Source organism: Sphaerodactylus townsendi, linkage group LG02 (genome assembly GCF_021028975.2).
Source record: "Sphaerodactylus townsendi isolate TG3544 linkage group LG02, MPM_Stown_v2.3, whole genome shotgun sequence".
NCBI lineage: Eukaryota > Metazoa > Chordata > Lepidosauria > Squamata > Sphaerodactylidae > Sphaerodactylus > Sphaerodactylus townsendi.
The window spans coordinates 74288698-74315205 of NC_059426.1; the positions used below are offsets into that span (position 1 = coordinate 74288698).

The window sequence follows — 26508 nt, forward strand, 5'->3', positions numbered from 1 at the left end:
ATGTATTTGAACATTCTCATTTAATCCATGAATGTTCATCAGGGATCAAGAATTGTCTTAAACTCACTGTCAAATGGCCTTTTATGGCCTTTTCAAGTTTTGCCTAGCATGATGTTGGAACACCCCTTAATATAAATAAGTGAAGGTAAGGTTCATGTGGTTCCAGTGACAGTGTTTATATACCATATATCTTCCTCTTATCAGTGGGATCATTGCATAAGTGAAGAATTTGGCATCCTGAGAATATCGGGAGGGGGGGGGTTATCAAGAGAGAGAGATTTTTCTAACTCATGATATTGTTATAAAGTTCAGATGTTGTAAAACATGGAAATAAGATTGAGAAATTAAAACTAACATAGGAAAGGCTTCAGTTAATCAGGCTGAGAAGCAGTAATGTCTTCCAATTCACTCATTAATTAAACTTAAATACACATCCATATCACTAAAATATCAGTATAGTTCCCTTTCTGTAGTTACTCCTCAATAGATTCGGTTGACCATTTCCCCTCATCTTCAATGGCCTTCTTCCACAATTATTGTTTGGCCACCTGACAATACCCAAAAGTATTTTGGGATTATTTGAAAGTCTGACGGTAGACACAGACACTGTTCTGTCTTCCTTAATTTGTGCTCACTTAATCTTTTCTGGAGTAGAGTATCTGAATACTATATGGAGAGGTTGAATAAGGTTACAGTGCAGTCCTAAGAGCACTTTCCTGGGATCAGAACTGCTTAGGATTGCTCTGGATGATGCTGAAAAGGACTTCTGTCAATTGCTTGCATTTTCATTTTGCAGCCCCAGTTGGTGGAAGATTTCCGTGCCCTAAGAAAGACAGCAGAGGATATGAACTTATTTAAAGCCAGTCCTGTATTTTTTTCCCTATACCTCGGTCATATTATTTTGATGGAAGCTCTGGCTTGGCTAATGGTTTTCTACTGTGGTACTAACTGGATCACAACCATCATGCTTTCTGTCATCCTTGCAGTCTCTCAGGTGAGGACTTGTTCAGGGGGTGTTGAGTGAACAATTGTTTGTCTTCTCAATCATTCGTTCCATTTGTATAAATATGTGCATCACCACAAACTCAGCAGTTTGTTTTTGAGGCTCAGAGCAATGAGATAAGATAGTTTTATAACTAAATTGCTCACGTTCCTGTTAGCCTATCTTCAATATTTTATGCTTCATTCCCGAGTGCAATAACTGATTCAAACCAAAATGCCATCTGCGAATAATTATTTGATTCTCAGTCTCAGTGTTGACGTTTAGTCCCAGTGAATTAATCAGTAATGCAATCCTCAACAGAGATACACCCTTCTAAATTCAGTGATGTCAATGGGCTTAGAAGGATGCAACTTCACATACAGTGGTACTGACAATCCTGCTTTTTGTGTGGCTGCACCAACCCTGTGGCTGCATGCAGCACTGCACCCAACCCGGAGCCTGGCAACACAAGGCCCTTGGCTATATAGAGCGGCCCTGCATACACTTGCTATGCCTGTCTGCACTTGCACTTACACTTGCTATGCCTGTCTGCACTTGCTATAAGCTGTCTGCACGGACTACTTGTTTCTCAGTGACAAAAAACAGAAGCTAAGTAACATACTGCTTGACAAGTAAGAAAGAAACCAAGATAATAAGATAGGTAGGAGGGGTTCTTCCCCATTTCATCACATTGTGCTGCCTTCTTTCCTTGTGTCTTTTGTTAACAGGGGTTTGTGAAACTGGGTCTCTCACTTACTGCCACTGTTTCTGATTAGTAAGGAAGAGGAAGGGACATAGAAGAGGGGGACAAAGCAGTCAGTCTCCCAGTTCCTTTCTCAAATCTTCTGTCCCCTGTTTTCCATGTGCAGAGAGCAGGTGTTTTTAAATATATGTTGTTGTAATTTGTATACAAATGTACAAAAGAAGGAATTGGAAAACATAAACAGAACATTCCACAGGGAAACAAGAATATGTTTATTAAACTTACTAGGGGAATAAGAATAAATGATTAAACATTTTGTATATACTATAAAGCTTTTACTAGCATGCATTTAGATATAGTTCAGAATTTTAATTAGACTTAATTCTATGCCAGTATATTATAAAAGATTGCCAGTTGTTGATATTTTTTTCTTAAGGCGGTACTTTCCCTTCCGACAAATCCTCCTGTGCCTTGATTTTATCTATAAACATATGTGCCAAACCTTGTCAGGTTTGCATCCTAACACTTTAGTTGAATAATTTGAAGAAAGAAACTTGCACAATGGGGGGTTCTTTGGAACTTTGATCTACCCTGCTTTCCCCCAAATAGGGACCCAAAGGGACCTGCTTCGTTCACCTCTCCTCCACTGAATCCTCAAAGCAATCCCATGAGGTACATAGGCCGAGAGAGTGTGCCAGTCCTGGGTCTTCCAGATCCTAGTTTAGCAGTTCAACCACAAAGGCCTAATCATCTTGTAACGTAAGGCATGATGATGGTGTCCCACAGCACTTGATAGCATCTATGCATAGACTACAAGCAGCGCAAGATCCCAACAGCAGCAATCAAATAAAAAGGCAGGCTAGAAACTTAAAAAAAGCCAGCTTCAATAGATTTCAAACAGTTTTTTTTTCTGTACAGGAAAATCTTTTATGGCTATCACTTTTGGTTGCATTTCAAGCATTCTCCTTTCTAATGCACTTCACAGAAGTTGCAATGTCTCCTTCTATTAGTTTGGCTTTGAATGTGGACATCCGGAGGAAGTCTTCTGCTTCAGTTTCTGGTGTCTTGACATCAACAGTGTAAATATTACCAGATCTGTTCAGCGGTGAAAACCCTTGAGGCAAGGGAGATTCTAAGATAGTTTCATGCTTTCTCTTGTATTCTTTATCATTCTTATGATCATTCTCTTTCTTTCCAAGGCCCAGGCTGGATGGCTACAACATGACTTTGGACATCTCTCTGTATTCAAGAAGTCTGTATGGAACCATTTAGTCCATAAGTTTGTGATTGGTCACTTGAAGGTAAGGCTCATTTCCATTAAGCATTAAGGAAATAGTTGTAGGAATAGGTGACAAAGCTAATTGATCTTTTTTCTTGGCAAGGATCCTGCATTCTTAATAGATAATAGGCAGAAATCTAAGAACGAATGCATTCCTTGTCACTGACAATGCTTTACCTCCTCTTAAGGTACAGGACAAAAGATACAAAACTATCTTGCCTAGAACCTTGTTTGGTCTTATTTTATTCTATAAATATGTGTGTGTTAAGTGCAGTCAAGTCGCTTCCTACTCATGGCAACCCTATGAATCAAAGTCTTTAACAGCCTTGCTTGGGTCTTGTAAAGTGAGGGCCATGGTTTCCATTATAGATCCAATCCATTTCATGTTGTGTCTTCCTCTTTTATGGCTGCCTTCAACTTTTCCTAGCATTATTGGCTTTTCCAGTGACTCTTGTCTTCCCATAATATGACCAAAGTATGATAGTCTCAGTGTTATATTTTTAGCTTCTAGGGACAGTTCAGGTGTGATCTGATCCAGAACCTTCTTATTTGTCTTTTTGGCAGTCCACAGTATCCATAAAATTCTCCTCCGACACAACATTCCAAATGAATCCACTTTATTCCAGTCCGCTTTCTGCATTGTCCTACTTGCATGCCCATATGTGGTAATAGGGAATACTATAGCATGAATTATAAAAATAGTAAATCCTAGTCTCCAATTAGGGACATGAATGAAATGCTAGAAGGGCTTGTTGTAATGTCTATAGTGGAGTATTGATTGTGAGAGACTATTACTGTGCCTCAAGAAATATTAAAGAAAACCCCTCTTCATGCAACAGCAGGACTGCTACATCCAGTTAAACATAAGATTAACTATTCTTATTACTATTAAATCTAGTCAGAATCATAACATTGGCAATCTTGGGGTGCTGTGTGGTTTCTGGGCGGTATGGCCGTGTTCTAGCACCATTCTCTACATAGCCATACAGCCCGGAAACCACACAGCACCCCAGTGATTCCGGCCGTGAAAGCCTTCGACAATACATTGGCAATCTTGTTGGGGATCAAAGCTTATATTGCATTTATGGAGAATAGGGTCAAATTGTTTAACTCAGAAACAGACTATGTCATATATTAGATCTCATTAAATCCAAGGAAATTTGCAGTAATATTCATGAAATTGAGCCAAACTGTTCAGAGCTCAAGACAGGAAGATAGATTCACAGACCATTGTTAACCTTAATAATTCTGTCCTAAGGCAAAAAAACAGAACAGAGTCAATAACGTAGAGTTTAAAACGGACCTTGAAAAAAATGTCCTATCACTTTGTGTGTGTATAAAGTGTTGCCTAGTCACAGCCATTTTATAGAGACCCTGTAGGGTTTTCAAGGCAAGAGAGGTTTGGAGATGGTTTGCCATTGCCTGCCTCTGAGTGGGCTGAGAGAGTTCTGAGAGAAATGAAGGACCCAAGGTTACTCAGCAGGCTTCATATAGTGGTGTGGGAAATTGAACCCAGTTCTTCAAATTGAAGTCCACCACTCCTAACCACTATACTACGTTGGGTCTCCCTTCCCTTTAGTGGAGGTTTAATGCATGGTCGTGAGAAGCTGAAGCTTTCATGGCATGGAGAACACAGCATCCCATTAAGCCTCTGTTAAAAAGACAGGACTTTTTTCTCCCAGTTGTTGGCAACCCAGTCAATAAGATTTACTATCATTTTATGCAGCTGAGACTGTTTTGTAGGCAAAAACTCAACATGTGCCCTGAGTTGGTTTTGAATAGCCACTGCTAAAAAGCAATGATTGGGAATATTCTAATCAAACTAGTAGGTTATCTCTTGAGATAGCCAGGTCCCATCTCTCCTAGTGCTTACGCTTGTGCCTACAACAAAAGTCTAATACAAGAATTAAGAAGATGACATATTCTCTGCCATGGGGCTAGAAGTGGCAGGAAACGATTTCCCTGCTTAATGTTGGCATGCCAGGCTGCTGTTTAAGGAGCAAAATCTGTAACATAAATAACATTGGCATCCTCTGATGAAATTAACACATGATGGATAGTCATGGATCTTTAACTCTCTTGCACTGTCCTAAGTGACCAGTTTTGGGTGGTCATTTGAAAACTAACAGCATCAGGGAAACTTTGGGCAGTGTTACCCTCTCCATGTTACAACAGAAGCCTCACACATTTGTGGCTTGCTATGCTCGTAAGTGCCAGCTGCTCAACAATGACCCCATTGTTTGCTTCAAGCACAAGCCTTTCCTCACTTTTATCTAAGGATAACCAGCATCCAGTAATATGTGAGAAGGGTGCCACAGCCTTGACTGAAGGCCTCTTTGTAAGAGAAAGCTCTCTGGCCTCTTGGACTTCTTGGAAGAAGTCTGGAACAGCACAAAGAGACAGTTATGCCTGTGATGTCCATCAAGTTGGCTTTCTGCCCTGGTTGGGTACTTCTGTGTCAGAATAGAATCCGGTACTCAGATCTCATGAAAAAGCAGGAGGACGAGGACTACAGGGAGACAACTGAGCATTGTACTTTATCCCCCCTTTTAAAGTATTTTTACTGTCCATTAAGGTATCTCCTTATCTCCTATATAACTATTCAGTACCAAATATGGGGCTAGCAATTCCATTTCTGTTGGTGAACAATATGCAGAGAGCAACTAGCATGCAGGTCCTTAATTTCCTGAGACATCATACAGCTTCTGCTTTCCCCTGCAGCCCAGATGCTTTTGCTTACTTAACATAACTAGGAACCTCTCACTATTGTTGAGGTTCCCACCAAACGTTTTGATTATCCCTTAGAAATACATATATTTCTTTACTTCCAATTTTTCCCCTTCATTCATGAAGATAGATGGAAGGATTTTTTCTTTTGTGATACTTCTTCCAAGGAAGAGGTATTCTCTGCTTTTTTCTTTGCATTTGATTGCTTGACCAAGACATTGGATATGCCATTGGAGCTTTTGGGCAGAGACTGATCCAGTACAAGGGTTTTCAGCATGTTTTACCACACTGGACATGAGTTATATTAAGTTGCTTTGTTATGGGCATGAGTGGCTTCTACAACATGCAGGTGATGCACAAACAGAAATCAGAGTTCACTGTGAACCGCCTCTGTTTTTCTCCTTCAACAGGGTGCCTCGGCAAACTGGTGGAATCACCGGCACTTCCAGCACCATGCAAAGCCAAACATCTTCAAAAAAGACCCAGATGTGAACATGCTGCATCTCTTTGTCCTGGGGAATACACAGCCAGTTGAGGTAAGATATGAAGTCAGGCTGAGTTTATTTATCTTGTAGAAGCAACATTTCTAGTCTCCTTGTCACACTGAAGCCCACTGTGCCCTCAAATTCATGTTCCTAGATGTTGATTGATTCTAGAACCCAACATGGGTAGCAAAATGGAGGCCTGTGCTAGTGGGGGCGGGGGTCAGCAAGAACTTTTTTCTGCTGGCTGCCAGTCAGAAACATAGTTAGGAAACAAGCCAGTATATTGCTTATGTATTACAAGAGATTATCAAGCAACTATTCTGTTAAATTCTCAGGTGTTCTTAATCAATTTTTACCTGCGTGTGACACCTTTCATAGTTGTGACTTTATTTTTCTTGGATGTGATACAATTACTGCTTAACGCTTGGATACTTTTTCTTATCAATAAGGATATATGATTTTAAAACTATTCAGAAGTCCCCAATTTTGTTGACGCTTTGGGCACTCTAGGAATTTTGAGATCAGGAAGTAGGAACCATCTTAAAATGGGTATATGGGGGACCAATTACAAAATGATTGCCATGGGAGCTTAGTTAAGTCTCAAAATAGTGAGAGGTTACCAAAATGTTGAGAGGTACCAAGCCAAACACCCTCCTCTTGATTAAGGTACTTGCTTTTATATGGGCAGCAGGAACAAAGGAGATGCCCACTGAAGCAAGTGGATGCCAAGGAACAAATTGATGGCCACCATAGTAAGGATCACTGCACCTGTAGCTCTCAAACATACAATCAGATGTTGGTGTTCTGAAATACTATAGCTAACATATTTTATTGTGTACTTTAATTTTTAAAACCAACCCTGTGGGGCAGGTGAGACAGAATAGTAATGACTGATCTTGGATTACCCAGACAGCTTCATGCATAAGAATTTGAAAGAATTTTCTTTGGGAAAATAAAACAATAATAAGGTATCAAAGTTATGAAGTAATGGAATGAACTGCTGGTGGTGGATCCCAGTTTTGAATGTTCTTTTGTACAAAATATTATGTTCAAATAGAAATACAGCAAGGATCTACCCAATCACTGCTTGGTGAGCCCATTTTCTATTTTCAGGAAATATTTAACATAGGAAGGATTCTAGAATTTGATTCTTCATGATATGCAGCCTACAGACTGAAGTAGTGCAGTGTTCTGCCATCTCACCCCCTGTGTGTCTGAACCAGACTTCATTGTCACTCCCTTGAAACTTTTCTATGTGCAATGTATGCCTATCAATTGTCAAAGGAGTAGGAATGTTGACTGACCTCAGAAACATTTTAAAGCAGCCTTACAAACAGCCCTGTGGAAATTACTAGCCTTCCAGAATCCTGACTAGCCCCCGTGCCCACACATACTTTTTATGTGCTTAATGGAGGAAAAAAACTTTTTAGTAAACTGTTCCATCTGGCTGCCTGGAGTCAATTCTCTGTTGCCAAAATGACATTTACAAGCCTGGTTTTAAATTTTAAGTGGAATGCATGAGATAATTAAAGAAAGATAATATAAGAATAAATTTTCCATTATGCAATTATTCCACTCTATGAGTATAAACATTTAAGATAACCCTTTCTTTTCTCTCTCTATCTATCCTCCCCGGTCCCCTTCTTTTCCAGTATGGAGAAAAGAAACTGAAGTATTTCCCTTATAACCATCAACACCAATACTTCTTTTTCGGTATGAATCTTCAATTCCTTCTTCTATTTCCATACATGTGGAGAAGCTAAGAGAAGATAGCGTTTATGGCTATTTTTCTTAAACATAGCTACAATCTATATCCTGGAGTGCTGAGGGGAGATTAAGTATACAAAATAGTGGGAATAATGGGGCTCCAAATGAGATTTGAGGAGTGTGCCTATTCTACTAAAATATTTTGTTCAAATTCTGAATTTGGGATGCGTTATCTGAGAGTTAGTGGTGGATCTTGTTGATAGATCTTAGTATCCTTGTGTACAGTGGTGGAATTTAAATAATTTAACAACCCATTCTGGTTGAGGTGGGACAGAGGGGGCAGCAGCCAGATGGCCCGCCCGCGGCTTGCCACTGGCTGCTGCGTGCCCCCCCACCCCAGTTCAACCTCCATTGGCTGTGGCCCTGCTGCCTTCATCTTTGGAGCGGTCAGGCACCATGAGGTTTTCAAGGCAAGAGACTTTTGGAAGTTGTTCGCCATCTGCATACGGCCCCTGGTACTCCTTGGAGATCTTAATTATCAGATTATCCCAGATTGCAACAAAAGAGGCACATTTCTAGTAACAAAAGATCTTACATTAACAAAGACCACCAAACTGACCCAAACTGTAGAAGTCACCCAGAAGAGAGCAGAATTATTGACAGGAAAAAGTTGAACCGGGTCAGAAAGCAGTTGCAGAACAAAGAGGGAAACCCTCCAAAATCTAATTATGGTTTTCTGGAAGAGCAAGAAAAATGGTGCAAAGAACCCATAGCAACTACCATCTTGTGGAAAGAATTCCAACAAAAGCTAAAAGACAGGCCATTTGGTAAAATGTGCAGGCAGCAGCAGAATGCTGGAAAAAACCCAGCTGAACATTTATGCAAAATTCCAGGAAAGACTAGGTTCTACTTCCAGTGAACAGAAGTAGCCAATGTTGAATTTCTGCGTGTGTAAGCAGGCTGCACATTTTTGAAGTTAGAGGCACCAGACTTTCAAGGTTGTACCAGGAGGCCCTCCTAGTAATAGCATGTAGGCTTGGTAAACTTTGCTTCTGGGGGTTCAATTTTATGGGCCCCCCAAAGGCTTATTTTGTTTCCCCTGCCCCTTCCACCACCCCCAGAAGCAAAGTTCACCAAGACTGGATGCTATTACTAGGAGGGCCTCCTGGAGCCACCTTGAGAGTCTGGTGCCTCTATCTTCAAAAATGTGCAGCCTGCACAGAAATTCTCCATTGGGTACAATGGAGCCAATGCAGAACACAGAATCTGCCAGGCTCTTCAGCAAGTTCTATGGTGGGCTTGCTGTTATGCCCAGCTGGCTGTATGCTGGAGACTTGGGGAGGGTGCTGTTCTGGGTAGGGGCATCTAATTTCCTGCAGCGCTGCTGGTGTCAGTCTCCTGAAAGGAACCAGCCAACTTTGCTAGAGTTTGCTTGGGAGGGGCAAATGCTGAACCAAATTCTGTTTTTCACCTTATATGTTTCTGATACGAAGAACTCATCGATACTAAAATATTAGATCCATAGGGTAGTTAAAAGGTTTATAGAGGCTCTGAAGGTAATGAGGAAATGATTATCTTTCCATTCCTTTTTTGAAACTCCACCTAGAAATGTGGCTTCTTTTTCCTGAGGGAGAATACATACTTACTTTCCTTTGTCAGCATTTTGATTGTACAAGAGACAGAGTACCTCATTCCTGTCCTGATTTTTCCTATTAAGCTTAAATAATTACCTAAGATACCACTTCATTTTACATTTCTCAACTCTCTGCCTCCACTAACAGTGCTGGTTTTTCTTTCAGTTTTCCCACCTCTCCTCATTCCAGTTTATTTCCAAATGCAAATCTTTGCAACCATGGTCAGACGCAGATTCTGGGCGGTAAGTGAACATTTCTCTGGGTCTTTCTGTGCTTTTATTAAGCAGCATTCTATTCCAGTTGGGTGCTCTCAGCTACTCCAAAGGGAGTGGGGGAAGGAGAGGCATTCCTGTATACTGTGTTTAAGTGAGCAGCAGCATAAGGAAGGAGGTTATCATTTGTTGTACAGTTTCTTTCTTTTCTCCCTAGGACCTGGCCTGGGCCTTCAGTTATTACATGCGCTACTTCATCACATATATCCCATTCTATGGAGTCCTGGGGTCCTTGTTTCTCCTCACTTTTGTCAGGTAGGATAAATAGATCCAGTGTGGTATTGTGGCCAGAGTGTCACACTAGGGTAAGGGAGACCCAGCTTCAAATTCATATTAAGCCATGAAGCCAAGGGTGATGACAAAATGTGTGAGCCATTTTAATGTTGGCCTAATTAGCATTTATCATACTTTGAGTGAAGAGAGAAGAAAACGGTGTACTCTGCAAAAGATTTAAGCCATCTCTTGCCTCCATTGTTGTCAGAGGAAGATGTCATAAGTACAGTGCACTATAAAGCTGGGGTGTATTTTTTGATGCAGATTTGCATAGCCAGTGCAAGAAAACCAGTGTAATCTGGTTGAAATTCTTGATCAGCTGTGAAGCTCAGTGGGCGATCCTGGATCACTAACCCTGTCCACTTCACAGTTTTTTGTTTCTGTTTTGATAAAAAGAGATAGGGGAGCCACATATAGCACCCTGATCTCCTGACACAGTGGTAGAAATCTACTATACATGCAATTGATCCCAGGTTCTGTTCCCGTCATTGGTTGAAAGGATCAAATAGCAGATGATGTGAAAGACATCTTCCTTGGACTGTGGGTGAGCTGCCTCTAGTTGGAGCAAACAATACAACCTTGATAGACTAATGGTCTGACACAGTATAAGGCAGCTTCATAAAATATGATCAAGAAATAATAGCTGTGGTGTTTCTTCACTGAGCTGAGTAATTCTCAAACTCTGGTTAAAATAGAGAGTATTGGCCATTCTGTAGCATTCCTACATTATTGTGCATATAGGTCTTCCCAGAATCCTTTAAGGAACCATTTACACTAGCTACTGTGAAGTAATGATCACTTAAATAACGTCATTATCTAATTTCTGTTTATGATCACGGAATTAATCAGAGACTGAAACTGAGAGAAAGAGCCCCAGGCTCATTAAAGACTATACTTGGCTCTGTTTCATTTCAGGATCTTTAACCACAAAGAACAATTTCAGAGTACTGTCTGTTGTGAATTTTCTGGACTGCATGGCTGTGATCTGGTAGTTTTTACTCCTAACGTTTCACCCACATCTATGGTTGGCATCTTTCTTTGTGTGGCACATCTCACCTATGAAGATGCCAGCCATAGACGTGGGCAAAACTCTAGGAGCAAAAAATGGCCAGACAGCCCACAATAGCCAGTTGATTCTGGCTGTGAAAGCCTTCAACAATAAAACATCAGAGTAATTGTCTTTGATAGAGGTGGTAAAATATGCAGTTCACTGAAAGCGCTCAGTGAGATGAGAGTGGTACCTGCGGTTAATAAAGTTGATTAGAAGATCTTTGAAATCTTACGTGAATAAAAAAAACCCCCTCTTTTAGAAGAATGCCAAATTCACAGGGTCTGAAGGTACTTCACGCATCTCTGACAAGCCCTCTTTTCTGGAGGAGCTATAATAAGGGATGACCAGCAATGAAGCCTGATTCAGAGGTTGTGCAAGCAGGTCCATATTCCAAATCTCACAGAGAAGTGGGGGATTAGAGCATGAAGTGGCTCTCAAATTCAAGGCTTTTCTATGGAACTTTCGAAAAGGCTCATTATTATTTTACATTTTAACTCCTCTAGATAGCTGCCTCAACTGTGCAAATTAGATTATTAAGATAGGTTGAGAGAAGTATTTTCTGTACATGTAAAGCAATGTGCCATTCCCATTTCCTGCTTAAGAAGAGACTTCAGAGAGCTGGGCCTGACCGAAGTGATAGCTGTGCGGTCCTAGAGCATTGGTGCATTATGAGAATGTCCTGATAACAGGACTGTAGAATTTATTTATTTATTTAAAACACTTATATGCTGCATTTTCAATCAAATATGGTTCCCAGGACCATAGATGACCTGCCATAAACTGGTAAATGTATGTACAATGTCCTTGGCTATTGCTTTGCCCAACACTGCCCTGGCGGAACTTGTCCACATCCTCACAGCTAAAACTGTTTGTTTGCTTTTCATGAAGGTTTATGGAAAGCCACTGGTTTGTTTGGGTCACACAGATGAATCACATTCCAATGGAAATTGACCGTGAGAAGCACAGAGACTGGCTTAGCACTCAGGTAAATTTCCAGTCTAAGTTAGTAAGGTTGCATTCTTATGCACAACGGCTTGGGAATAAATCCTGAATAAACATCATGATGTTCTGTAATACAATTTTTGGACATAAAATCACTTGAATAATTGAATTATTAGTATCTTTAGTATCCTTAGTTTCATCCAGACAGGAGATATGTTTAGCGTTTATATGGGACAGTAGATAAGTTATCTGACCTTGAAGTGCCTTTATTGAACCAGGAAGCTAGAAAGCCTGACCTTTGACATAACTGCTATAATTACATTTCCACAGATAACAACCTGCTGTATAAACCCATGGAAATCTTTTAATATATTTTGATGCACTAAAAAGACTCTGATTGGCAACAAAAGAACAAGAAACTCACATGTGCAGAAGATGTATTTTGGTTGTGTCCTTCAGTGACAGATTGCAGATTGGGGGGGTAGATCAGGGGTAGGGAACCTTTAACACTCAAAGAGCCATGGGAAAAGAAAACACTTGGAGCCGCAAATAATTTTTGACATTTAAAATAAAGATAACACTGTATATATTGGGGGTTTTTACCTTTTACTCCACTCATTCTGAGAAGCACATGGATGCGCCCGCCCTGCTGCCTGCAGGGCGGGCAAGGATGGGACCAGCTCAGCTCATGGAGCCACAGTGCAAGGGCAGAAGAGCCATATGTGGCTCTCGAGCCGCAGGTTCCCGACCCCTGGGCTAGATCAACAGACGTTGCCAGAAAAGCAGTTCAATTCCATTTCATTTATTTCCAAGACTGATATCATTGAAAGCCACCACTGTCTCCTTGTCTTTTGCAGTTGGCAGCTACCTGCAATATCGAACAGTCCTTTTTCAATGACTGGTTCAGTGGGCATCTGAACTTTCAAATTGAGCACCAGTAAGTATTCAGTCCTTGGATCAAAAACAATTTTGTCTCAGCAGTTGAGAGAATTATCAGAGTGACATATGGAAAGAGAAGAGTAAGAAGACAGCATAGTCCTGAAGTTTACCATAAAAAGTGAAAAGAACAACTTGGGACATTAAGGCTTTTAATATCACGATTCTGGCATCTCTGCATTGCTGACTTAGCAGTGCTTCATTTGGGCACATCTTTACTGGCTTGCCAGACTACATGTGCTGCAGCATAAGATGGCATAGTTGGAAGGTGGTCCAGAGAGCTCTTCTGTTTCAGTCTGCAGGAGGACAGTTTCATTTTCTGAATACTCTTCCAGATTTTTTAAATAAAAAAAACCTTGGCAAGAAAGATTTTAATTCAGCTTGTAACTTGCTTGAGGTGATTTTCTACCAGCAGGAAGTGTTTTTTTAAAAAAATAGAATATTTAAAAACGTGATCACCCACCTGCAATCTGAAATTGCATAGTCCATTGTACCACCTTAGGGCTTGTAGTCAACCCCGCAGGGTCGTCGCTAAGGAATAGGCGAGACGCGGAGGAGGTTTCATCTGGCGGAGAGCGTCAGCAACAGGAAGCGCGGGTTTTCGTGATCTTGACAACCCTCCCTGTGCTGGTCTCGCACCTTTTATTAGGGTTTCATTGTGGGCGTGTAAAGGAGGTGGGTAGGGAGATGAGCGGGAGACCTGGAGATCATCATGTGATGCATGATCTCACCTGGTTACGTATGGAGAGGAGCTTAAGCTGCTCTGGAGCCTAATCCTCACCTTGGGCAAGACCATTGTCCCCATACCGTGACTGAGCCAGCATTGTGTCTGCGACCCGCGGACTCATAGGGGATGAGGAGGGGGAGCGGTGCGACCAGCAAGGCCGTAGGGTCCATTAATATTCCAACGTTTCTACCTAATGCAAAGCTAAGTTGGTCAGCAGTGATCACTACATCTCCTCCTTTTTTTACATTTTAGGAAAAAGGGGACCGGAATGCTAAGGGTGGGATTGAAGGACGCTTTGTCTCCTCCTCGCCATCTGGTCAGTTTACCGTTGCTTGTGTAACATTAGAACTTGGCTATGGGTAAGGGAAATTCGGAGGGGCTTCTTTTGCACACGCAGGCAATATTAGACACACATTGAACGTAAAACAAGATCCCATAACGCAGGCACAATTAAACCAATGCAGAGCTGTACAATAACACTCAACCATCTCCGCAGCCAGCTCCAGAGGGCTGACCACCAATGGGCAAAAACATCATACTTCAGATTAGATACAACTTTGCAGCTCAATGCATTTCATATGAATCAATTGGGAATTATCAGGAAAGATTAAAACAACACATATTATGTACATTCTCACAACCCAGGATGTAATAACAATAAGTAATCAATAGCGGCACGCATTGTCTAGGGTCGCTTGATCTAGTTCCTGCTGCCCGGAGGCCAGAGCGTCCCGAGCAATGGAGGTAGAATTGATGGGCTTCAAGGGCACAGGCCAGCCGGCCAATAGTCTTGGTGTTACAGGAAACAAGTCCGGCTCCTGGCCGCGGGAAGTTGCGAGGGGACAGGCTCCGCTTTTGAGAGGGCGTACCGCCGCTTCACAGGAGGGATCGAAGGCAGAGCTGAGCGGCGGCGGCGGGCGTCCGGGCTCCTGGGTGGAGCCTGGGTAGCAGAGAGTCCCGGCAGACAGACAGGCGGAAATGCAGCAATAACAAATAACATAACTTCTCAAAAAATCCAGCATGCAATAAATTTAAACAACAAACATAAGCAAACGATACATAGGCTGGATGATGTATGGAAGGAAGGTAAACCCGTGGCTGCATATCTGTTCAATGTACATGCTCTTGCTGTTTGACTACCGCTACAGTAGAGCCGGCTGACGGAGTCCATGATTTCAAGAGCTAGGAGGAGCTACTGATAGTCTCTAGCATTGTGGTTCAGTGATTCTCACGAAAGCAAGGCTGTGAGAGAAGGCTTGTTCCAACAATTATTCAAGCGGCTGAAAACAAAGCGGAGAGTTCCAAGGGTTAATTCATCAGGAATGTTCCTGGCCGCAAGGCTTCCCCAGCCAGGGCGGCAGAGAGGGAGAGAGAATGGCGGGTTGTAGATGAGGAGTAAAGCACACACAGCTAGCTAACCTTTTGAGCCATAGCTGGTCTCAATGGCAGCCTGGCCATGCATCCTCGCGGAAGAATGGGTGTCCTCCATCTTGGCCCAAGCTGGAGGGTGATCGGGCTCTCTCAACAGGGCGCAAGGGTCGATCCTCCAGGGAGGCCCCGCCCATCTCCGGATGGGCTGGCCTGGCATGGCTGTAGCTGGACTCCTGTATAGAAGAGGTCGTTTAATGCCCCAGGTTTTGGCGTGGCTGGCTGAAAGCACTGCCTTATAGATGACAATGGAGTTTTCTCCGGTTCTGAGTGAAGCGGCAATTTTGATAGAGAATAGAGAAGAGTACTTGATATGGTCTGGCTGGATGAGACCTTGATTACCGCGTTGGGAACTACTCCTTTTTTTTCGCTTTGTCGGGCTAAGCTGCTAGGGCGCAGTTGGCCCATTCCCACAACGTATCAATTTCAACATTCAAGGCGCAGAGATACAAGGCAGGAATTGCCCGGCTTAGGAGAAGGGAGAGGTCATATCCAGGTCGGATGTTTGTTTGTAAAACAACCCAATCACCGCCTAAGGTGTGGGTTTTTTGCAAAGCAACTTGAACAATTCACAATTATAGTCAAGTATCGTAATATAGCCGCCTATAGGAAAGATATAGAGAAGATGCAAAGAAAAACAGTTCCTGGGCTTGGAGGTTTGATCACAGGAGCAAAATTGAGAGGGGTTTGCAAAAACCCTATCAGATCCTAGATTCAGAGGTGGGGTGCGCCAGCCCACAGAAGAGAGGGAGTGGGGTGCAGAAAGGGAAGGCAGGGGGGGGGGGGAAGGGTTTGGAAGTCAGCTCTACCTTCCCTCCCGGTAAGGGGACTTTGGCCGTTTGAGCCGCTTCCCACCCTTCACAGCGGAGGCTGTGTAAGATAGGGTAATGAGAGACCCCCTTGGCACCGTGGACAGCCAGGAGCCCCTCAGCAGAGAATGGGAGCATGAAAATGATTTTGGCTCATATAAATCACCCTTACTAATGCCAATGTGGCAGTGTAGGCTCACAGATGGACTAAGGAAAAGGTTCTCGCGAGAGGTTTGAAGAAAAGTTTTAGTTTAAACTAAGATGGAGGCGTTTGAAGCAGGTCCCATCGGTATCCAGGGGAGCACTCCATTTGTGCTGTGTCCCGCTTTAAGGCGGATGCTGTAATGGGCTTAAGCCTTTCAAGGCATTGGCACACATAATCAGAAGGAGAAAACTTTAATTGAAGCACAAGAGCATAGCTAGAAGCTAATGGAAAAAATCCCCATGAGGGGAAAACTTTAGGGGTCTCTGAAAGGGGCAAGACATACGAACATACATAGGCATACAGAGCACCATATAAAGTAACGAGGAGGATTGCAACTCTGATTTGAGATTTTGCTCTCTCTGAGGTGCTGACGCACTTTGCTGCCACTGGGAGCTTTGAGCTTAGGGCTTTGCACAGGCTCAGAGGCTATGAGATCTGGTTTGAACCTTACAGCTGAGAGGGCCAAGGGGGCTTCTTCTTCATCAAGGACTTTGGCTTAAGGCCACAGCGAGCATCTTCCCCTTTCCATGCCTCATTGTCCTGTAGATTGGCTATGGGGCATTCTCTGAGGAGGGCTCAAACGGCAGTCCTCTTCCTGGCCAGCATCTCCTTTCTGCTGCAATTCAAGGGACTGTGGACTCCAGAGATTTTGAAATGCGGCCATTCTTGGGGCACCTAAGCGGAGGTGACATGGGTGTGACTGGAAGTAGAAGGGGCTAGTAGAGCAGGAAGTATAGACGAGAGGGGGGGAGCGAAAGCAACAAGATTTAGATTAGCTGAATCCTAGATTAGACTCGCGAGAGCATAGAGGCAGGGTGTTCCGTGAACTTGGCAGTTTCTAAGGATGTTTTGTCCACAATTTCTTGGATGTGGGATGGCTCCTCGCGCATGGGGTCGGCGACCCTGGATGATGAACAACCCCCGTTCAGCAGCGTGAGTTTCGGCAAGACCAGCCTAATGGTCTCCGGGTAGTGGGGGATGGGATCACCATACTGGGAACTGGAGCAGCGAAGATCTCATGGGGAGTCTGGGAAGGGTTTGAGGTGCGGATCTTGGTTCCGGGTTGAGATGCCCGGGCGCCGGGCCTCCCAGCTGGTATTGGGAGCTCGCCCAGACTTTCCTGGGGGTCTTCGCCTCTGGGGAGACCTCCGCCAGGGGTTGTAGGCTCCCCGCCGGCAGCGCCCTACAATTCCTCCGAAATGTCCTGGCTTGCCGCAATTGAAACACTGTCTCGGGCTGCCTCATGGCAGCCGGAGATGCCACTAGAAGGCTGGCTTGATGGGCGAAAGACCCCATATCCTGGCAAGCTTTGAGCATGTCGCCAGCTCGGGTTCCTTCCTAGGCCCGCGGACGCTTATGCACTCAGCGGAGGCTGCTCTTGGCAGCAGCTTTAAGGAGTTCTCGGCCTCTGGCCTCCCTGTCAACTCGTTCTGAGGGCCTCCTGAGCCTGTTCACAAACTCTTCCAGCATAGGGTCCTTGAGGCTTCTGCCGGGTGCTAGAAAACTTTGGGTTGGCTGTCCGGGCATTGGGACTTTCAAAAACGCCAGGCGCATTCAGAGGCGCACTGTAGCGTGGCCACCGCAGGACGCATCTGATTGTTGGGTTACTGGAAGGCATCAAAGCCGCAGTTGAGCGGGTTGCGTAGGGCGCCGCTGAGGCGGCTGCCCAAGCAAAGCATTGCCGGGCGGAATCCCCGCCTCCCAGATCACAGCAGGGCTCAGGAGCACGCGGAAGGTGGTCTTCCAGCCGCCCGAACCATTATGATTCCTCGCGACCGCCTTCTAGCATGCCTCTCACATAGGGCTGGTGACTCCTACTGGCCCCGCATCAGCTATGGAGCTCAGTGAGGATAAGCAGCCAGCATGGGGTACTGACAACTCCGGCCAATGACGCACTTCCCCTGCATTCCGTGAAGGGACGGGGCACAATGCAAGAATTCGGCATCGCTCTCCGTCAGGGGTTTCTCTGCAGATCGCGGGCTAATACGCTCTATGAGCGAAACCCTCGCTTCATTACGTATTGACGGAGGTGCAGTGGCTTCGAAAATGAAGGCGAGCAGAGGGGGGCGCTGAGCCGCTGAGAGTTTGAATTGGGTGAAGGAGCTTAGGGGGCAGAAGGAGACAGGCCCAACGAAGCGGATAGAGAAAATTCGCTGAAATTGAAGGAAAGATCGAAGCGAGGGTGCAGCCTACAGCAAGGGGAGCCATAGGTCTGCAGGCCGATGGCTACAAAACATTGTCTCCACGCCAGTAGTAGCCAGACCGGGCGCCACAGGCTCTGTGCTTAAGAGTGCGCCTGATAGCCTCTAGTCCTTAAGATTCATGTCCCCCCTCTGGGTACCATGGACACTGAGCTTCAATCTCCTCAACCACTTCTATGCAGCTCTCTCTCTTTACGGGACTCTGCCAGATTGCTAACGCTTGTTACAACGGCTTGTCATAAGCCCTGCTTTTGTAAGCTCCCATACTCACCGGGTGTTCCGGCCGGACGAGAGGTCCAGGATCGGCTCTGGATGCTTCGATCCAGAGACAGGCGATACCAAACGGTGGTCCCTGATGCTACCGGGATCCAGCGGATCTCTCGTATCGCTGCCCTTCCCCAGGCGACGTGAGCAGGGTGGAGGTTCGAGGATTCCCGGCTCGCACCAGCTTGTAGTCAACCCCCCCCGTGAGGGTCGCCGCTTAAGGAATAGCGGTGACTGAGGAGGTTTCATCTGGCGAGCCGCCAGCAAATGCAGCTGGTTTTCTGATCCGTGACAACCTCCTGTGCTGGTCTCTCGACCTTTATAGGCTCTATTGTGGGCGAAGGAGGTGGGTAGGAGATGAGCGGGAGACTGAGACCTGGAGATCATCATCATGTGATGCATGATCTCACCTGGCTACGTATGGAGAGGAGCTGCAGCTGCTGGAGCCTAATCCTCACCTGGGGGCAAGACCATTGTCCCTGCCCGGTGAGGACTGGAGCCAGACAGTCTGGGCGACCCGCGGACTCAGGGGGATGAGGAGTGGGGGGTGCTGCGCACCTCAGCAAGGCCGTGAGGGTCCACATCTCCAACGTTCTACCACGGTGCTGCTGGGTCAGCAGTGCATCACTACAGGGTTGTTTCCTTAATTTGCTGTATGTGCAAACCAAACTTTATTCTTGCTAAGGGAAGTACAAAGGAGTGCGTTTCCCACAAAGACTTCTGCTACTAGAGTTCCTTTATTTTCTGCTTTATTTAAGTTTGTTCCCTACAATGCCACGCCATAACTACCACAAGATTGCCCCACTAGTGAAGTCACTGTGTGCAAAGTATGGAGTTGCTTATGAAGAAAAACCTCTGATGAGAGCATTTGCTGACATCGTTGGGTAAGAAATTTGATAAAGATTGACAGTCTGTTCACCTGTTCTAGGAAAGCTAGAGGAAATGGCTAACAGTCCAGCCCAATCTTCTTCACACACAGCATAGACAGTTAACTTTATTGATCTGAGTCTCCTCTGTATGTGATTGGGGTAGCATGCCTGCCTGTGCTATACTGCACTAAAATGGAACATGGTCAATGGACAAATGCATCCACATGCCCAAATGGAATCTTGGGGTATGTTGGGAGGGCACATGATACAGCAAACTTGCTGAATCTCAATCAGGTTTAGCTCTAATCATTTCCTTGATAGGAGATCTCCTGCATATACTTTGAGTTCCATAATCAAGAAAAGAGAGGATGAAATGTGTATAAAAAAGAAAATAACACATAGTTGACATCTGTGAAAACACATTCTGCTTAGTGCTTACATCTGACATCAGATGACCCTAAGACATTCATGATCCAGATATGGCCTGTGAGTCGTATGCTTTCTGTCCTTCTAAAGGATTATCTCCATTCAGCTTGTTCTGTATCCAACCACATAGCTTGCCCAGTGGACATCTGTCTGCTGAAATGAGGGGAGCAATTCCCACCAATTTCCCCCTCCAACTGTAGACTCTCACTTTTATCTTATGTTGTTCTGAGCATCTGCTGAATCCCAGAAACAGAATTTGGAAGGTCAGTGTTGTTTACAGCAGAAGGAAGAAATGGGAAGGTCTGAATATTGAATATACACCACTGTTTCTCAGTCTATCTATTGATGTGAAGATAATATGAAAGATAGTGTGCCACATGCCAAAATCCATGGAGGTGAGGCAGGATACAACCATGACAAAATCAGTAAGTGGAGGGACTCTATGCTGGACCCAAGTATAGCATTTTAGAATACATGAGCTCCCAGAAGACTTCAGTGCTGGATCTTTATGTGGATTTTCCAGCATACAGACTATGTTATAACTAATCTCATGTTTCTGTTCTTACTCTGTAGGTCCCTCAAGAAATCTGGAGCACTCTGGTTGGATGCCTACCTCCATAAATGAAGCTGGATTTCAGTGGGGGTGGTGCTAGCAAAGGGGAGGGCTGTGGGTTCACATGTGTATTCTTAATGTCCAATTTCAGTCTGTATCTGTGTGCACATTTTGAGGGGGAATTTCCTTTCTTGTGAGAATGGTGCTGGGGTGGGTTCAGGGGACCAGTTTGAAACCAGAGAGGGTTTCAGATATGTCTTTTGAGGATTAATTGAACACACTGGAGGCTAAAAACTGTACCAGTTCTTTGGGGTCTTCTATTTTGTGGAGGGCAGATGAGGAAGTTGAAGGAGCAGGAAGCCAGGGTGGTTTTCCCTTTCCTCTTCTTAAGTCTCGTAGCAGTGGCCCCATCCCAGCCTCTAAGGCACTTGGTTCACATGCACAGGAACAGGCCCATTTCAATCAGTGGCTCCATGTGTGAACTGGAGGAAAACCCAAGAAGCATCTCTGTGTCCTTTAAAATGACAACTTAAATCAGCTGTCCTATCTGTCATAATGTTGGTACAGTAGGGGAAAGGACATTTAATAATATTCATACAATATTTATTATTTGTGAAACACCTTTAAAAAACCCATGCTGTATGAAACGTGTGAAGAACAGACTGTGTCCAAAGGGCATGTAATGTAACTGAGAATATGCTGAGAATGCTGCTGGAGTTGTGTGTGTGTGTCTGTATGTGTGTGTGTGCGTGCGCGCGCACTCTCTCTGCCTCCCTTCCCCTTCATTCACCCTGGATCAGTCACCTTAGTCCAGCTAGGGTCTAGACATGAGTGGAAGCAGGCTTTCATTTTCGTATCTCTAACTAGATGGCAGAAATGTGTAGACAAATGGCTCCTACATAATATGAATCACCAGCCAGGCAGCACTTATGCTGCCTCTTTATAGACTGTTGTTATTCACAACCAACTGTTCAGGATGTGGAACAGGGACCAAATGTAGTTCTTCTCTTCTCTCACTTGCCTGAACAGTTGACTAAATGTTTTACAGAATCCTTAATCAGGGCTATGTAGCTGTAGGTTCAGATTGAGGTCACTGAGGTCATTTGGGAACCCATATCAAAGTTTGTTTGTAGCCCCAAATTATAAATGTCTAGAATGGATCAGAATGTGATCTTTGCTGCAGCGAGGGGCTTGCTTTAAAGATTAAGAATTGTTTCTGGAACCATTAACAGTGATAGAATTTTTAGTAAATCATATGTATGGCTCACTTGCCGCAAAATTTGCCAAATTTATGCAAAGATGGAAATGACCATAGCAGGCTAGGGCATCTTTTCCACCTAGCTGGCATTTTATTGCTCAGAATAATCAGCATTTCAACAGAAGAGATACATTTAACAGTCCCAGCAACAGATAAAAAATGGGCCAAATAAACCAGCTGTTCGGGAGAGCTCACTCTTTTTGGTTACAACAGCAGGGTTTCTCTTTCTAGTTGCTTTCTTGCTAGGTTTTTGATCTTAAACTGACAGTAACATGCTAAGCAGAGCTATGCCTTTCTTAGAAAAATGTAACTGTGCTTATGATTGTACTGTTAGAATTTCTTTATACTTGAGGCTTAATGGCCTTTAGAGTCGCTCTTGTACTGTTTATGTTAATACGTTGTGAATGTAGTACAAAAACTGGAGAGGAAGCATTTGTAAAGCAAACAAATCTATTTGCCAATGTTGGTTTTACATCCTGATTGCAGAATTTATTCAAAAAACGGCCTTCATCTGTCCAACCCAAACCGCATGTCATTTGAGAAAGTAGTTCCTTGGGGCACTTTTAAATGTGGACCAAGTGGTTTACTCAGATATTCTTGAAAGGCTCCTTTCAATCTAGCCAGCTATAAACCTAGCACATTTTTTTTATCCTGTTTCTCTTCAAGAAGTTCAGGGTGGCAGGTATGCTTCTCCCTTTCATAGTATATTCTCAACAACTCTAAGAGGTGGGTTAGACTGAGATTGTTATTGATAGGGACTTGAACTCAGGTGTCCTAGTCTGATACTTCTGAAGACTGTATCCCAATTGACATGGTTCACTAGTGCTGCTTCTGATACCACATTTCCCTTTAAACAGGAAAGCTGTCCTGAAATGGTTGACAATGTACTTCATCAGGCCATTTCATATAATATATTTTTGTACATAGAATTCCATCTTATTGGAGTACAAACTATGGCCAAATGTGTGGTCTTGGTGATCACAAGTAGGGCTGTTGGACATTCCTGTAGTTGCCCGGATCAAGCATGATGAATGCTGACCTTGAATTAGAGCAGATGTGGGTTCAAATCTTATTCAGTCATGTAGTTTCTGGGTGATCCTGATCTAACTTGTCTAGCATGGTGGTTCTAATGGGAAAAAAATAGAATAATCTCATGCATACTAACCTGAGCTTTTTGGAGAAGGGCAAGATACAAATTAAATGAATAAGAACATAAGAACAAGCCAGCTGGATCAGACCAGAGTCTATATGGTCCAGCTCTCTGCTACTCGCAGTGGCCCACCAGGTGCCTTTGGGAGCTCACATGCAGGATGTGAAAGCAATGGCCTTCTGCGGCTGTTGCTCCCGATCACCTGGTCTGTGGTATGAGAGCATGCTGGGAATGTTCACAAGGACCAAAAATATATATCTGGGGAGACAGACCTTTGGTGTATAAGAACAATTAGATTATGCTAGAGACATGCAGTTTTACAAGGTTTCTGGGACCTTCTTTGTGTATCTTATACTTCTGTCTGACTGCTTGGAGGCTATTAAATCCAACAGACATCAATTTACACAAGTAATTACCAAGTTGAAGCCCCTGATGAACAGTGAATACAGTGCAGTTTTGGATCATTAACATCTAGGGGTTAATAAATGAGATAGCTACTGAATTTGCTACTATTGCCTATTCAGTGCCTCTAAATGTTTGACAGGTAATTATCAATATTACTTGACATTATATACATTGATATCACAGTGGTGACTTTTGATTATACTTTTCCCTCTCATTGTTCCTACTGCAGCTTGTGGACCTCCGGTTGCAGAATTAATAAAAACATTCCATATTTGGTAACCTACTTAGACAACATAGGAAATGACCAGTTAATATGACTGTGGTAAAAACAATTACATATTGCCTTAATCTTTCTAGGCATGACTCAACCAAAACTAAATACTGTTAAATCCCACTGATTTAAATGCAAAGGTGTACAATACTAACCTAAACAGACATACCCTCAGTGGTGGGATTCAGCAGGTTCACACCACTTTGGCAGAACCAGTTGTTAAAATGGTGCTTGTAAACAACCAGTTGTTAAACTATTTGAATCCCACCACTGCATAACCTTATAAATCCATTGAAATCAATAAGTTTAGAAACATGTAACTCACATTTAGGATTCCTCTGTTAAATACATATGATTGAATCCAATCAGCTTTTCCGCTGATAAAAAGGGAGATGGGAATTCCGTTTAACTAACATAAGGCTATGCTGGTCGCAATCAGAAATAAGACCTTCATAGACAAAAGCCACGTGGGATAGAGGTGGGGTCTAACTCATCAGCACCTGCTCAATTGAAATCAATGGGACATACAAGCACTTAATTTTGGCCAAGTCATGCCCTCAGGTTCTCTCTGGTTCTGTGAATGTATTTTGGTTTCTCTGCTCAGCAGGGAAGGAGCACAAAAAAAAAGTACTGTAGCATCTCCTATGCAATCTTCCAAGTAGGCAGCTCACAGCCTAAAGTCTCTTTGCTGTTTCTCCCATTTCTTCCAAATAGTGGTTCCAGAACAAATTATTGTGGTTGCAGCTTTATATCAGATTTTGGGGCACCCTAGCCATCCAACTTCCTTGCAGTCCATCTTGTTGGGATTTTTAATACTTAGGTATGCCCCAAAGACCCCCAGAAAACCTGGGATTCAGCCAGTCTTTCTCCAGTCAGTAGCCTTATTCTCATCAGTTCATGTGAAAGTTTACAATGAGTACCATTAAAAGTTTTTCATGTCCATAGGAGATTGTGCAGGACCACTGATTCTAGGAAGTGACACTTGATCTCCTGATGGCTGTAGAAATTCCAGGCATTACTGTGTGACACAAACAACTACGTTGCTGGGACAATCCATAGAATTAGGAGCCAATATGTAGCTATAGTAAGCAATTCTTTTAGTGAAATGTCCTAAAGGGAACAATATGGGGATAGGAAAGTTACTCAGAAAAAACTCTTCCTCCCTTAACTAAGACAACTCCAATGGCTGTTTCCACCCGCCGAATCATAGATATCTACTTGTTCATAGTGCAGTGGATCTTAGTCATTAAAATAAATGTTAGTTTTTGCATTTAGGAGATATCTGAGTGTTCTGTTTTTTTCTCCTTTTCATCCTAGAAATCACTGCCTCTGTAATTTTGTGGATGTGTTGGTTGGTTAATACAGTTGTGTTGATTATGCATTTTTATGCCAGGTTTGCCTTTCATATGGCTCTCAATGAAATTACGCTCTGAAAGCATAAGGAGTTCTTGTCCATGTTCACCTACAGGTTTGGAGGAATCTGGTGAATTTTACAAATTTTAATGAAATCTATTTCTGTACTTTCTCCCAAAGTCTGCCACTAGGACAAAATGGCGTTCTGAGGAGCAGAAGTCCAGCAGATTAATATATATTCCACACTGAATTTCACATTTTAACTAGATTGTCTATGAGGTTTGCCAGAATGATTGGGATAATATGATCAGGCAGTTGTATACCTTTTTGGTATCAATCCTGTTTAGAAAGTCAATGCTTTGGCTTTGTCATTAAGATTTTCACTGAGTTAGAGGATGCATTTCTAAACACTGACATTCTGTGAAAAGTGTATTTACATAGAAGCAAAATACACAGGCCTGAGAAATTTCATTCTCTCCAGTCAAGGCATACTGTGTTGTTATATTGAATACTTCCCTTTAAAACAATTTTAAGGAAAGATAAGAAATACAATATATTTTTGCTGCATGCTGCCCATTTTGTTGGACAATGAAGTGTTTCTGGTTATCCTAATAGCAAAATAAAGGACATATTTTGAGAACTCTGGCAGTTGGAGAGTTTCAAAGCTAAAGAAGTGAGGACGTTGGAACACACAAAAGCAAGAAAAAGGAAGTGTGGGGAAATGGGGCTAAAGTAAAAGCTAGATGAGATGCTGGAAGATCTGTGATTGGATCCTGCCAAAGTTTTTTTAATAAGAAAAAGAAACACAAAGCCCAAACTGGGACTTTGGTGTAGGGAGAGGAGGATTGACTCTTGTCCCACCACACAATTGAACAAAAGTGATCTCCCAGGCTATTCCAGGGCCAACTGCTTCTAATATAGGTCACCTTCACATGGCATAACCATACTGGGGAGGGTTAAATGCCTCTGTCCACTCTGTTATGGCCCTGATATACATCAGAGTCTCACATAGCTGCCATTTGCTTTGAAAGCATTGGGAAGATCCATTTATGGCATAGGAGCTTTTCCAGATTTCAGGACCCTCTATCAAGCCTTTCAGCATGGCCAATTGGCCATGCTGAAAGGGGCTGATGGGAATTGTAGTTCCTGAACATCTGGAGAGCCGCAGGTTCCTTACCCCTGATTTATGGGATCCCACTAATGTGCTCTTCCTCATTAAGTTAATGTTAAATATATAACTCCTCATGTCAGAAGCCTATGAGACGGATGGTTAGAAGATGTGATATGAGTGAGAAAAAAACACAATGAAAATATTTACAGGCATAAGAGAAACTGGACTGGAGGAAATCACCCAAGACCCAGCTGCTTCATATTCTGGCCTAAGAAGGTTATTTCAATAATATTTGAATTATAATACTGCAAGGATGTACCAGGAGGCATACTCTCAAAAATGAAGAGAAATCTCAACAACACCAGAACATATATGTGCCATACTCTGGCCTAACTGCAGAAATACTTTAATGTAAAAGTATAACAGATGCCCACTTCCACCAATAAGTAAATGAGCTCAATTCCTTCCCCAACCCCCAAATGGAGCG

At 43.3% G+C, this 26508-nt stretch overlaps 1 protein-coding gene across 1 annotated transcript in view; it reads left to right on the forward strand.

Annotated features, from left to right (window-relative positions):
• The window catches only part of LOC125427058 (acyl-CoA 6-desaturase-like), a 38160-nt gene extending 13324 nt beyond the window's left edge, over positions 1-24836 (forward strand). Inside the window, exons 3-12 of the mRNA XM_048486045.1 lie at positions 797-994; positions 2885-2986; positions 6102-6227; positions 7829-7889; positions 9683-9759; positions 9947-10044; positions 12002-12098; positions 12913-12992; positions 19384-19509; positions 20494-24836. Coding sequence (XP_048342002.1) covers positions 797-994; positions 2885-2986; positions 6102-6227; positions 7829-7889; positions 9683-9759; positions 9947-10044; positions 12002-12098; positions 12913-12992; positions 19384-19509; positions 20494-20545 — 1017 coding nt within the window. The 3' untranslated portion in view covers positions 20546-24836. The remainder of the gene's footprint in view (positions 1-796; positions 995-2884; positions 2987-6101; positions 6228-7828; positions 7890-9682; positions 9760-9946; positions 10045-12001; positions 12099-12912; positions 12993-19383; positions 19510-20493) is intronic.
• The last annotated feature ends 1672 nt before the right edge of the window (positions 24837-26508 follow it).